The sequence below is a fragment of the Pristis pectinata genome, chromosome 6, assembly GCF_009764475.1.
Source record: "Pristis pectinata isolate sPriPec2 chromosome 6, sPriPec2.1.pri, whole genome shotgun sequence".
NCBI classification, from domain to species: Eukaryota; Metazoa; Chordata; class Chondrichthyes; order Rhinopristiformes; family Pristidae; genus Pristis; species Pristis pectinata.
The window spans coordinates 12,964,027-12,978,072 of record NC_067410.1 but is presented as its reverse complement, the minus strand read 5'-3'; the positions used below and the strand labels follow the sequence as shown (position 1 = coordinate 12,978,072).

The following is a 14,046-nucleotide window of genomic DNA, read 5'->3' as shown; positions in this document are numbered from 1 at the left end:
CGAAAACATACTATTCCCTTCCTTTTCCATATGGAAAAAACTGAGTCAACTCTGGATGGATGAAAGAAAAAATTAGATTGACTGGGACTTGACAAGTTAAATTTATTGAATCCAAAAAATTTACGAAATTGAAACCATATTCGTATTGTATGTTTAACAATTGGGTTACTCATATGTTTACTTAATTTGGTAAGTGCAAAAGGGAGTGAAGCTCCTAAAATAGAAACTAATGAAAATTCAAGTACTGATTGGTGCTCAAGGTATACCCATTTGGGGCATTGAATTACATCTGAATCTTGTATCCAAAAAATTAAATATCTGATATTAATTGCCCAATAATATAATCTAAAGTTAGGCAAGGCCATACCACCATCCTTTTTTAGTTAACCTTGGGTTTTTATTCTGACAAATATATGAAAGAATTTTAGAATCAATAGTGTCAAAAAAAGATTTCGGGACAAAAGTTGGAATCGCTTGAAATAAATATAAAAATTTTGGTAAAATATTCACCTTAACTGCATTAATTCAGCTTACCAATGATAAAGACAGTGGGGACCATTTAGTAAATAATTGTTTAACATGGTCAATTCAAGGCAATAGATTAGCTTTAAATAAGTCCTTATGTTTCTTGGTAATTTTAACACCTAAATACATAAAATAGTCAGTTACCAATCTAAAAGGTAATTGCCTATAAATTGGGGTTTGCATATTTGATGAAAAAAGTTTACTCTTATTAAGATTTAATCTATAGCCAGAAAAAAGACTAAACTGATCTAGTAATGATAGTACTGCGGGGATAGATTCCTCCGGATTAGAAATATAAAGTAACAGGTCATCTGTGTAGAGAGATATCTTATGAATCTTCTGTCCACGAGTAATGCCGCATATATTTGAAGAGTCCCAGAGTGCAATAGCCAAGGGTTCTAAAGCAATATCAAATAATAAAGGGCTTAATGGTCAACCTTGTCTAGTACCTCGAAAAAACCTAAACAAAGGAGATCTTTGATTATTAGTAAGTATTGAAGCCATAGGTGTATAATAAATTATTTTAATTGCAGATATAAATTTAGGGCTAAAATTAAATTTTTGAAGTGTAAATGGATGTTTTACATTAGATGCTCCCATTTCAGAGGAAGAAATAAAGAAAGTAATATTTTCAATGAACTCGGGTAAAGCACCCAGCCCTGACGGATATACAGTTGAATTTTTTAAATCCTTTTCTGATATTCTTGTTCCCTGGTTAGCCAAAATTTTTAAAGATGTCCTATCAGTAGGTAAACTACCACAATCTTTCTACGAAGCAACTATTTCCTTAATTCTTAAAAAGGATAAAGATCCCACTGATTGTGCATCTTATAGAACTATTTCTTTATTAAATGTAGGTTCAAAAATATTTTCCAAAATATTGGCCTTTAGATTGGAAAAGGTTCTTCCACAAATTATCTCTGAAGATCAGACAGGATTTATTCAGAATCGTTATTTACATTTTAATATTAGGAGATTAATAAATATTATATATAGCCCTTCATCCCAAATTCCAGAATGTGTTGTTTCACTAGATGCTGAAAAGGTGTAGAAATTCATTTGATTTACTAATGTCCATCAAGGAAGGAAATATGCTGTCTTTACCCACTTGAGTCTGTGTGTAAATCCGGACCCACTGCAGTTTGGTTCATTCTGAACTGCCCCCTGAAATAGCCAAATGAGCTTCAGAGGTCATGCAACAAATGGGGATAGATAATAGATGCTGGATGCCAGTGATGTTCACCTCCCACAGATGTATAAATAAAAAGATAGCTGCAATTTCCCCACTACAGTCTAAGTTAAAATCGGGACCTAAATTCAATGATGTCATCAGAACCTAAGCTAAATAATTAATAAAGGGTTGTATCAGCTTCAGCAGTATAACATTGAGTGCCTACCCAACCAGTTTCCCCTTGGTTTCTGAGTTTCGTACATTAATGCCTATACAATTACTAATCACTAATTAACTGGTGTGAAAATCTGTGTGTCTATTTTAGTGAAAATGTGAACACCACACTGACTTTTTCATTCAAAGTGATCAGTGGGAGAACATGCTGAAGTTTTTCCCATACTGTGCAACTGAATTGAGGCAAGGCAGATTGTTGATGTTGATTGGGGTCAATATACATCGGTAATGACTGAAGTCAGCAAAATGATTAACGTTTATTCCCACTGACTTAGCAATTTTGATGCCAGCAATGAATGCACCTTCACAATGTGAGCCAGCAAGAAATGTGAAAATAAGTCCTTTGCAAACATGCTGATTGGTGGTCAAATTCATTGTCATCGTTTTATCATCAATAGCTTTTACACCCATTTCTGACTCCTGTTCATTTCCGTTATCCACATTGGTGCTATTTTTAATACAGCATCACATATTAATAACATAATGCCTATTATACATAGCTGAGGTTAAGTCATATTCTGGTGTCAATCAATAGTCTTTGTCCTTAAGGTGATGAATGCCTTCCTGTATATCCCTGAGTGTATCTTTACTGAATCTTTTTCTTTGCCGGATATCTCACAGCTGGCTTCTGCCGTGTCTTGCACTGTTATGTTGGTGATCATTCTGGAGATTGGATCCCTGTTTAGCCGCCTACCGAAGGTATGCCACTTCCTCATTAACATCAGTAGATCAGATGTAATCTGCTTAATGTGCTAGCTATTGTATAAGATGGCAGAAGTTAATATAGCTGAACTACGTATACAAAATAAAAATATATTGAAATACACCAGAACTATATTAGAAACACAGTATCATTGTGGTTAATGAGTCATCAGCCTTGATGAAACACATAAGCACACATATACACACATCACACATACATGCCATGTCAACATAAACAGGAACAAAGTGCGCTGCTACCTACAGAGAGCTCCTTAGAGCATGTTCAAATTGCCAATGACAAATGATTGCAAATACCTGGTCCTAGGAGATGCCCAATATGTCAAAGAGGAGGAAATTACAAGACCAGTGAGCTCAGAAATTATTAGATTGCACTGATTTATGCTTAAATCCCTCATCTTATTTGCTTTCACGCATGCTGTTTTTTTGATTGACAGAGAAAGGATATTTGAACATTCTTAAATCAGGATTCAATTGTTAAAAATCCCTTTAAGGGAAATTGATCTCAGGCCATTTTGTTGAACATTTATAGGCAGTTTAATAGGAATGTTGTTTTTGTTCTAGGCTGTTCTCGCATCTATCGTCATTGTCAACCTCAAAGGGATGTTTAAACAGATCACTGATATTTGCCACTTTTGGAGGACTAACAAAATTGATCTGGTAAAAACGTGTATGATTGCTAAATGCAGTAAGTAAAACAAAAGCCAAAATGTTGATTGGTTATGTTCAACACGGTAAATCTTGCACTTTTTTGTTAGCGCCATTGCGACACAGATTTAATGTACAGTTGGTGACAGGTTCGTTCATTCGGCTCAATAAAGTCCTTTTATGCTGAGAAATCTCAGGATTCATTAATCACTGGGTGATTGGGGAGAGCAATGGGTGTTGGGAAGCATGCATAAGGACATAAGAAAATAGGTAGAATAGGAAAGGATTAGACAATAGGGACCCTGTTCTCCTGTCCAACAGGATCATGGCTACCCAAGTCTACAGACCCACTTAATTCACATATTCTTTGGTTTCATTATGTCTGAACATGAACGAGTCTGAGCCTTGAGTATATTCAACAACTCAACATTCACAATCCCCTTAGGTAGAAAATTCAAATGATTTGGAAATTTTGAAATTTCTTCTCATCTCAGTCTTAAATGACAAACCCCAAGGGCCAGGAACTCCCTAAAGTCCCAGTCCTCTCACTCTAGCTCTGAATAGGGTTGGATTGATTCCTGGAAGCTTCCTGTCTCCCACACCTTTGGCCCCAGTTCCTGGTTCTCAGACAAATCCATGGTTCACCACCAAGCAGACATTGAGATAACTCTTCATTACTCAAACAAATGGTTCTTAATTGACAATGGAGCAGCCTTTTTATCCCACATCCAACAACTTTTATGACTTGTAAACAATCAGTGGTATTGAGGCACTACCTTCTTAAAAGTCACTATGACTTTTCTGTTAGGTCAGTCACAACCATGTTGTGGAGGTTGTGTAGTGATGATTGTCAACCATCACCACAGTAAATCGGGAGGGTTGGCAATCCTACTTCGAGAGGCTGGATGTAGCAGCAAAGGGTGCTGGTTCTGAGAAAGAATTGGGAAGTAACCTTTTGACACCCACTTGTACATGGGGTTGAAATATCACACTGATAAAAACAATCATTTTTAAACTGAGCCTTGGCCCCTAAATGGCCATCCCAGCTTCCAAATGATGGTCCATATCTGCTACTGATACTGCACTATTCAACCAAGAGTCTGGTAATGTTAGCAGCTTCCCATGCCATTAATTTCATTTGGGATAGATGGAAAGTTCTTCCCTAAAATGTTGGGCAAGAATTCCCTCGTGAGGTTCAAATCCAACATCTGCCAGCCCTGTTGGTGAGATTTGACCTGAAGGATCATAGATTTTTAACTCCAACCTACTTTACAGAAACTATCAGTTTCAACTTACTTGGTAGCATTTTGCAGCATTTGAATTTTCTATTCCCAAGATTAATTTTCCTCCCTGTCGTAGGTGGTTTGGATCGTCACTCTGATCTTTACGGTACTCTTAGGTATGGATATTGGACTTGTCGCCTCCATAGCTTTTGCATTGCTAACTGTGATCTTCCAGACACAGCTGTGAGTAACGTATCATCCCAAAAATATCTTCCACCAAGTCCTCTGCTGCATTTTCTCTTCTCTCCCACCCTCCGGATTTATATTTTGTCCTGAATTTATGCAATAGTATGTAAGGGAGAGATTAAACAGTGCTCTGCCCAAGAGCAATTGTATCTATTTATTTCCAGCCTAGAATCTGTTCTTGCAGTCTGCAATATGTCCATTAAAAGATTGAGTCTTTTGTTTTATCTTCATAGTTTTCCCTTGGAGTTTGATATGAATGAGTGAAGGGAGGCTGATCGGTCAGAAAGTGATTTTTATTAATGACCTGGAGGAGGGGGTAGAAGGGTGGGTTGACAAGTTTGCAGACAACACAAAGGTTGGTGGTGTTGTGGATAGTGTGGAGGGCTGTCGAAGATCGCAGAGGGACATTGATAGGATGCAGAGCTGGGCTGAGAGGTGCCAGATGGAGTTCAATCCGGAGAAGTGTGAGGTGGTACACTTTGGAAGGACAAACTCCAAGGCGGAGTACAAAATTAATGGCAGGATTCTGTGTAGTGTGGAGGAGCAGAGGGATCTAGGGATTTATATCCACAGATCCCTGAAAGTTGCCTCACAGGTGGATAGGGTAGTTAAGAAAGCTTATGGGATGTTAGCATTCATAAGTCGTGGGATCAAGTTTAAGAGCCGCGAGGTAATGATGCAGCTCTACAAAACTCTGGTTAGACCACACTTGGAGTACTGTGTCCAGTTCTAGTCACCTCATTATAGGAAGGATGTGGAAGCGCTGGAAAGGGTGCAGAGGAGATTTACCAGGATGCTGCCTGATTTAGAGAGTATGCATTATGAGGAGAGACTAAGGGAGCTAGGGCTTTACTCTTTGGAGAGAAGGAGGATGAGAGAAGACATGATAGAGGTGTACAAAATATTAAGAGGAATAGATAGAGTGGACAGCCAGCACCTCTTTACCAGGGCACCAGTGTTCAATACAAGAAGGCATGGCTTTAAAGTAATGGGGGGGGAAGTTCAAGGGAGACATCAGAGGCAGGTGTTTTTTCCCAGAGAGTGGTTGGGGCATAGAATGCGCTGCCTGGGGTGGTGGTGGAGGCAGGTACATTGGTCAAATTCAAGAGGTTGCTAGATAAGCATATGAAGGAATTTAAAATAGAGGGATATGTGGGAGGAAGGGGTTAGATAGTTCTTAGGCGAGGTTTAAAGGTCGGCACAACATTGTGGGCTAAAGGGCCTGTATTGTGCTGTATTGTTCTATGGTTCTCTGATTCTATGATTCTATGAACATTACTTCCTCTGTTGTATTCGTCGTTATTCCACCAAACAGGGAATTTGTCCAATACGGCAGAAGGATTTTAGATGCTCACTCCACCCCATGTGCAATGTCGACCCAAAATCCAAAGACTGAGCTCAATCCACACCCACCATCTGAAGTAGGGTTCAAATCCTGCACTGTCCAATTCAAAAATTGTGATGCTGAGTCAAAGGCTCACTCCTAAATATGGCATCTCTGACAGTGCAACACTCCTACAGTACTGCACTGAAGAATTAGTTTAAACGATGTGCTCAAGGAACTGGAGCAGGTTTGAATCCACTGCTTGCTACCTCAGAGACAAGAGAGAACTTTCGTGGTCAATGTTGAGACTGTATCAGGGGATGGTAACAACAGAACAATGATAAATTTCACCTAACATTGCAAGTCCAATCCAAATAAAATGAGTACTTCCTATACTGATATCATTATTTGTAATTCTATTAGACATAGGCCATATAACATAGCTTTTCTTCTGCGGCTCTCTGCCACAAAGTATGACAACAATTCTAATAAATGTGATCGCAGTCTTGCTTTCAGTCTTTATCTAATTAAACTAAAATAATTTCAGGCAGTTTCAAACACATTATCAGGAGTTTTAAAGGAAGATTCCCTCACCAGATCAAACTCAGTCAATTAAAACTAGAGGGTCTTTGCTATTCTGTTTATTATTTCAACATTCCTTTTCAAATTTGTGTTTAATTACTCATTGTTTTTTTTCAGACCCAAATATTCAATCCTGGGACAAGTTTCAGATACTGATATCTACCGAGACATCAACCAGTTTGATGAGGTAGTGTGAAGATTAGAAACTGCATTAACAGTTTGTGCATTGGCTTACAATATGTATAATGATTGAAGCATTGTTGAAAAACCCTGAAAAGGCAAAGGCATTGAGGAAAATTGCAGAACGTCCTTCTCATTCTGAGACATTCCTTCAGGTTTGAGGATGACATGCATCCATGCCATCTCCCTGGGTTCTGAGGTGGCTGATGAGGCCAATGTGGGAACTAGAGACTTCACCACAGGCAGGGCACGAGGAACTTGAAGGGAGGGTAGTTTGGGAGGTGGGGTATACTCCTTCTGTCATTTATGGTGGGTTTCTGTGTGCTCCCAACAAAGAGCCTTGGTGTTGTCAGTGTCTAAATGCTCTTTCTCCATTTTGAGTGATTGTTGGCCAGGGATTCCCATGGGATGTTACAATTTTACAAGAGGCTTTTGAGAATATCCTTGATCCTTTCTTCTGTCCACATGGTAGTCTCTTACCATGATGGAGCTCAGAGCTGAGTGACTGTCTTGGGAGTCTGTAGCCAGGCATCCAAATGACATGGCCTGCCTAGAGGAGCCAGCTGAGTGTAATTAGAGCATTGACTTGGGAGAGGACATTGATGTTGGTTCCCTTATCCTGCTAATTGATACAGAGGGCTTTGCTGATACAGCATTGATGGTACCTCTGCAGTACTTTGAGGTGCCTACCACAGATAGTCTCAGAAGTGAGCAGGGGTGAGTGGGGAAGGCATTACTACTGCCCAGATAACATTGAGCCTTGTGACTGGTTTGAGATTTTGATCTTCAAACACTGTTTTGCTCATAAAGCCAAAGGTTGTACAGTCACAGTGAAAACAATGGTGCATTTCATGATCTATGCTGACTTCACTGAGAGGTGGCACCCAAAGTGTGGGAAGTGGTCCACATTTTCTAGTGTTTCATCACAGGTTTTAATAATTGGGGGCAACGTTGTACAGCAGAGACAGGTTGGTAGAAGACTGTTGCTTTGAGCACATTAAGTGTGAGCCTCATCATCTCATTTGCTTCAGTGAACAAGTCGACAATGGCTTGAAGCTCTGCCTCTGAATGTGGGCACCCCCAAGATGTCATCTTCATGCTGCAGCTTGATGACTGAAGTTGGGTTGACCTTGGTTTGGGAGTGCAGTCTTAACAGTTTCTCAGTTGTTCTGTAGGTTAGCCCGACTCTGGTGAGAAGCTTATTGGGAATGACTTGCAGCAAGAAAAAATGAGAATAGTGTTGAAACATTGCTATACTTAGATTACCTCTCTGTTAGTGTACCTGGTCACTGAGATCATGGCTCAGGTGCCATCATGTAGCAGATATAGGATGAGACAAGTTTCTGAATGCAGCCAAATTTTTGCAGGATATTCCACAGTGCCTTTTCATTCACAGAGTCAAAGCTTTTGCGAGGTCATGTATTGTGTTGAGTTAATAACTAAAGGACACCAGTACTTTTTTAATTAATACATATTTCCTTTTAGGCAAAAGAAATTCCAGGAATCAAAATCTTCCAATCATCTGCAACCATATACTTTGCCAACGCCGAGTTGTATGAAAAGACACTGAGGCAGATGGTAAGCAAATAGATTTAAACTTCCACTTCTATTAATATTTTAATTCCAGGGAGAAGGGAATTTTTTGATAATCAGTAAAACAAGGAAACATTTCTGGCCTGCTTCCCTGCAAGATATGAATCCAGCCATTAGAGAGTTGTTCCCTTGACCAGCTTATTGAGAGCTCCTTGATGCTAGACTTGGTAAAATATTGACTTAATGCCAAAGGCAGTCACTGTTACCGAATCCATTTGACAACATGTACAATCTTACCAAGTGACTGACATCCTGATAATAATATTTTAAAACTGTGCGCAACCTATTAACAATTTTCTCTGAAAATATCACACTTTCTAGCTTTAATAACTCATTTTCTCCATTAATGTCCAGCAACTATCAGGTTGCTTATCTACTAAGCCTCTTTACTGTGATTTTCCTGCAGTCTGGAATTAATGTTGCTCGTTTAATATCAAAAAAGAAGAAAAGAATCACGAAACTCAAACAGCAGATGAAAAAACAGGAAAAAAAGGACAAGAAGAAAGCCAAGAAAAATGAGAAGGTAGAAATGTTCTGTTCAAATAATTAATTGTTTGATCTCCTCAGATTTGCATCTCTATTTTCATAACAAAATACCATTTTATTATCCCAGGAATCATTTGTTCCTTTATTGTTGTGTTCTATACAGGCAGTGAATATTTTGTGACTTCCCACATTCAAAACTGATACAATAAATGCAATATTGCTTGGTTGGGAATGTGCCCTACAACAGATCACTTCCAATCCTATTCTAAAACTCTCATTGAATCTTAGACAATTAAACTGGCCAGACAATCCATCACGTCTGTGCTCATTCTTTGAAAACCTACCCAATAGCTACACACTTTCCTCATAGCAATCAAGGAAAGATACTGTATAGCCTTGTCCCAAGAACATTAACTCTTTCTTAAGCTATGGGGATAAGATATAAGAATTTGTAGATTTTTTTAAGTTAATACCCTGTAACACGGTACAATTGTAGCAGAGTTAAAAGTATTTGACCTCCAGGAGGTCTAACTGAAGTGAGGGAGGGTGGGGAATTTACAAAAATAATGTTCAGCCCTCAAAACAATAATGATTGTTCCTGCTCATGGGAATTGCTTAGAGCAAAGAAATGGGTTTATTTGATACACTGAAACTCTGTGGAATATTCATTAACATTTTGCCTTTTATTGTGATAACTTATAAATACAAAAGAATTTTTTTTTCCAGAAATTTAAAGGTCTTGAATCAGCAACAGGTGACCTTGCCGTCATCTCTGGGAATTTTGACAATGACAATTCCATCAGCTTAGAAATGGACTCAGGCCATGAGTCACCATCTAAAGTTAACAAGAAGCCAGAGGAATACAATCTAGAGTCTCTTGGGCTTCAGAAACCAGAGGTGCATTCCATTATACTTGACCTTACTCCTGTCAACTTTGTGGACAGTGTCTGCATCAAGATTTTGAAAAATGTAAGTCAAGCCTAGACTTCATGTTACTTTCACTTTTATTGTTTTTGTGCTCAAGTCTCAGTCTCAAATAGTCATATCAAGTATAGCAAAATAAAGACAGGGTGGATTGTTTTACTTATTAAGAAATTAGTCCCGAAAGATAGATCCCGTTCTTTTGCCTCAGATGACAACAACTGTGGTTGAGTGTAAGAATAACAGCAACTTGTATTTTTTTTATATAGTTCTTATAAGGACCATTATAAGAATGTTATCAAACAAATTGTGACACGCTGGCCATGTCAAGAGAAATGGGGGCAAATGGCCAAAAAGCATAGTCAAACTGGTGACTTACAGGAGTCTCAGCAGATGGCAAGGCTACCAATGATGGAGCCATTAAATTCAGTGGTGTTCAAAAGGCCAGAATTGGAAGAGCAAAGGTATTTCAGAGGTGACAGGACAGTTATTGATTACAGAGAATGGAGGTGATAGGACCATTGAGGAATTTGAAAGTGAGTATGTGAATTTTAAATCTGAGGCATCGTATGAATATGAACTTCTGTGAGTCGGGGGTGATGGATGGAATTTAATGTGAGTTAAGAAGAAGGCAGCCCAGTGTTGAATGAAAAATACGATGATGCTGGAGGAACTCAGCAGGCCAGGCAGCATCCATGGAGAAAAGCAGGCGGTCAATGTTTCGGGTCCCTTCTTCAGGACCCTTCCTCCAGCATCATTGTGTCTCCACGGATGCTGCCTGGTCTGCTGAGTTCCTCCAGCATCATGGTGATTTTCATCGAGATTCCAGCATCTGCAGTCCTTTGTTTTTCTAGTATTGGATGACCTCCATTTTACAGCGGGGTAGAATGAGGATATTGGAATAGTCATTTCTGAAGCTCCATAATCAACTGAGGCAGAAGCAGAATTAGTAATTGTTTTAAGAATAGAAATAGGCAGGTTTAGTGGTGGCACGTCTACACAAGAGCATAAGAAATAGAAGCAAGAGTAGGCATTTCAGTTCCTCATGCCCTCTCCATCATCTTTTACCTCAGTGCCATTTTCCTGCATTAACCCCATATCCTTTAATTCTCTAAATATTTTTAAATGGTCTAAGCTCTTTTTGAGTTTAAAGATAAGATTACAGTCTGGTTCAGCTTCAGAATGTTATCTTGATCCTGTCTTCAAGCTTGTAAAATACACCACTTCTGTGAGATACAATTTCCTGCACCAGCCCCATAACTTGGTATTGCCATAATGAACACAATGTTGGTAAATGGAATGAAATCCATTAGGAATTACATTAAGATGATAGCAGTAGGTTCACTTATGGCCTTTTACAGCTGATAGACGGCAGAGACAAGTGTCTCATCTGTGTGGTAAGATTTGTACTCAAGTCCTAAAGCTGAAAGGGCCACAGTGCCATCCAGAGGGTTTAAACCTTTTTGGAAAGCAGACATATCAAAATTGTGGCACTAACGTTACACAATGAGTGCACTCTCTACATTGACCTCAAGACAAGACCAGGTGTTTTTCACAGGGTAGATCCACTCAGGGAAACCTTAGATTTTCATTCCCTTTCTCAACTAAATCTCATTCTTTCCTTGTTTTCTTTTGTAGGAGTCTCAGGTTGTTACCAATCTGACTCAATACAGAAACAATCTGAGACTCCTACAAAAGAAAACTGGAAGTAGTAACATTCAGCTGAAGACAGGTTTGAAAATAAATTTATGGAAGAGCTTTGAGTGAAAAATATTATTAAATACTGCACTGAGTTTGCTAGAACTTCTTACTGTTGTGTTCTGAGATTAGATTAGATTAGTTTAGACTAGTCTATTGTCATATATACCAGAGTGCAATGGAATTCCTTGTTTGCATGGATTCACAGAGTAAACAGTATACGTGATAATAATAAATACAACAATAATTACAACATTGAGTACACGATCTACCTTGTTGTGACCTTGCACCTTATTGCACTGCACTTTCTCTGTAGCTGTGACACTTTACTCTGTACTGTTATTGTTTTTACCTGTACTACCTCAATGCACTCTGTACTAACTCTATGTAATTGCACCGTGTAATGAATTGACCTGTACGATCGGTTTGTAAGACAAGCTTTTCACTGTACCTCGGTACAAGTGACAGTAATAAACCAATACCAAACCAATAGCAGAATGGTACAAAGATGGTAGAGCAATCTGAAGTAGTGCAAAAAAACCTCATAATACCTATCCGATTAATCTCACTATTAGTTGCCAATGTTTTGGAAGCAAATGAAAGCAACTTGTGAGGAAGAAATAGTTTATAAAAGACCCATCTTTTGCTTTAAGACCAATTTCTAATTAATGCAAATATACCTTTGCCCCTCTGAAGCAATTTAATTCTGTGTTTTTAAATTCCAGATTTTCCGAGATTTCAAGGAGATTGAGGTTGATGTGTACCTGGCAGGATGTCACTGTAAGTATGTGATGGACCACTTCTGATGGGTTTTGTTTGCCTGTCTCACATGATCTTGCAGCCATATTGCAGAGCAGTGTAATGCCCTAAAGAGCCCAGATAAGTGTAGAAATAGATAGTGCTGGTAGATCACTTTCTATTCTACCCAAAGAGCTCCTTTATAATGGAACTTGCTGGCTTAGCTGGTAAATACAATAAAAATTGTGAAAACAAGGAGTAATTCTAATCCAACCTACAATTCAGAAAACTGATGAAACAGGGTTCATTGACGATTTTACAGCCTTCCCAATATTACCCTATTAATTTCACTACAGGTATGTTATATCAGGGTTCCGTTCCTGAGAACTGCCTGTAAACTGATTTTTCTGTGTCAGACATGAACAGTTTCCCCAAAAACCAAGTTAAAAGTCTATCGCCCAAAATAGTTGAGCTTCCCCTTCCTGATTTAGAACCAGTTCTTCATTCCTCAGACAACTTCCCACCCAGCTGGGAGGATAATAATAAAACCAAGCAAGCACACTGTGTTTACTTAGTAAAGATTGTTTGGGTAAGGATTAAAAAGCTAAAAAGATATTATTGAAGATTTGATTGACTGATTAGGGGGATGGGGCAACTAAAGCTAAGCTTGGTTCAAGTTCATGATCTGTATAAATATTACAATGTAAACTGGAATATTTTTCCATATTAAGCCATTTTATCAGCAATGACAAAGTGACCCACTGCTGTTATTTAACAGCTGAGGCTAACTTTAGACTCTGCAACTATACATAAGTATATAATCTCACAAGGTCCTGTGTTTTTGGTTGTCATGACTTGCTGTCTGTTAATATTGTCCACTAGGTATTATCAGATGTCACAAGAAATACAGATTACTAGTTCAGTCCAGTTTCACTTGAACTGCTTGCTAGTCTCAGTTCTCGCTATCTGTAAGATGAACTTCACCACAGAGAGGAACCTAAAAATATATCAAGATATATCAGATAGTGGTTATAATTCATTCGCGCTTTGAAATCCAACAAGACTTCATTTGAGAAGGAACCAGTGGCAGATGTTGGACTCCCATCCTTGTGCTTCCAGACTGTTCTTCAACTGATTACTACAAAACATTTTAATATTACTTGTTAGGCTAACAAAGCATTTATTTTCAAATGGCGGGTGAGTCATGGGAGAATATGCATAAAGTCAGACGTCAGGTCTTCCATAACCCAGGGAGCCCCAGTATAATCAGATTTGGAATAAACCCCACGAGTTACTGGACAGCAGCCTTCGATTGAAATAACCTCCAAAGAGTCCAGCAATGTCCTGGGTTCAGTCAGAGTTGATCTGGGCTAGGCTGCACTAGAGCTTGCTGTGAATATTATGGTTTGTAGAGGTTAACCTCCATATTGGCCCAAGGACTGAAGCATGCCCATCAATGGCTCCTGTGGAATATGCAGCATATTTTAGACAGCCTTTGGGAAGTGAACCACAGATCAACAGTGCCACTATTTGTAAATATTTGCCATGTAAGTGAGGATGTCTGGAGCCCTCCCCATTATGCATGTATAGGAGAACAATCAACAACTGGTTAGAACACCACTCGGTACAAACTTCTGGTGATGCCCTACCATGGACTTTGAATGTGTTTTGCCTTTTGTTTTGCACTAAAGTCTTGTTTTTGTACAATTTTTTTGCACTGTATGGTATAATTTTAAGTATAATTTATACTCTGTGTG

At 38.7% G+C, this 14,046-nt stretch overlaps 1 protein-coding gene across 1 annotated transcript in view; it reads left to right on the top strand.

The window, feature by feature from the left end:
- slc26a6 (solute carrier family 26 member 6) overlaps positions 1–14,046 on the top strand; it is an 80,669-nt gene that overhangs the window by 57,283 nt on the left and 9,340 nt on the right. The window contains exons 11-18 of the mRNA XM_052017639.1: positions 2,552–2,629; positions 3,215–3,310; positions 4,658–4,764; positions 6,791–6,860; positions 8,339–8,431; positions 8,853–8,969; positions 9,659–9,901; positions 12,277–12,331. Coding sequence (XP_051873599.1) covers positions 2,552–2,629; positions 3,215–3,310; positions 4,658–4,764; positions 6,791–6,860; positions 8,339–8,431; positions 8,853–8,969; positions 9,659–9,901; positions 12,277–12,331 — 859 coding nt within the window. The remainder of the gene's footprint in view (positions 1–2,551; positions 2,630–3,214; positions 3,311–4,657; positions 4,765–6,790; positions 6,861–8,338; positions 8,432–8,852; positions 8,970–9,658; positions 9,902–12,276; positions 12,332–14,046) is intronic.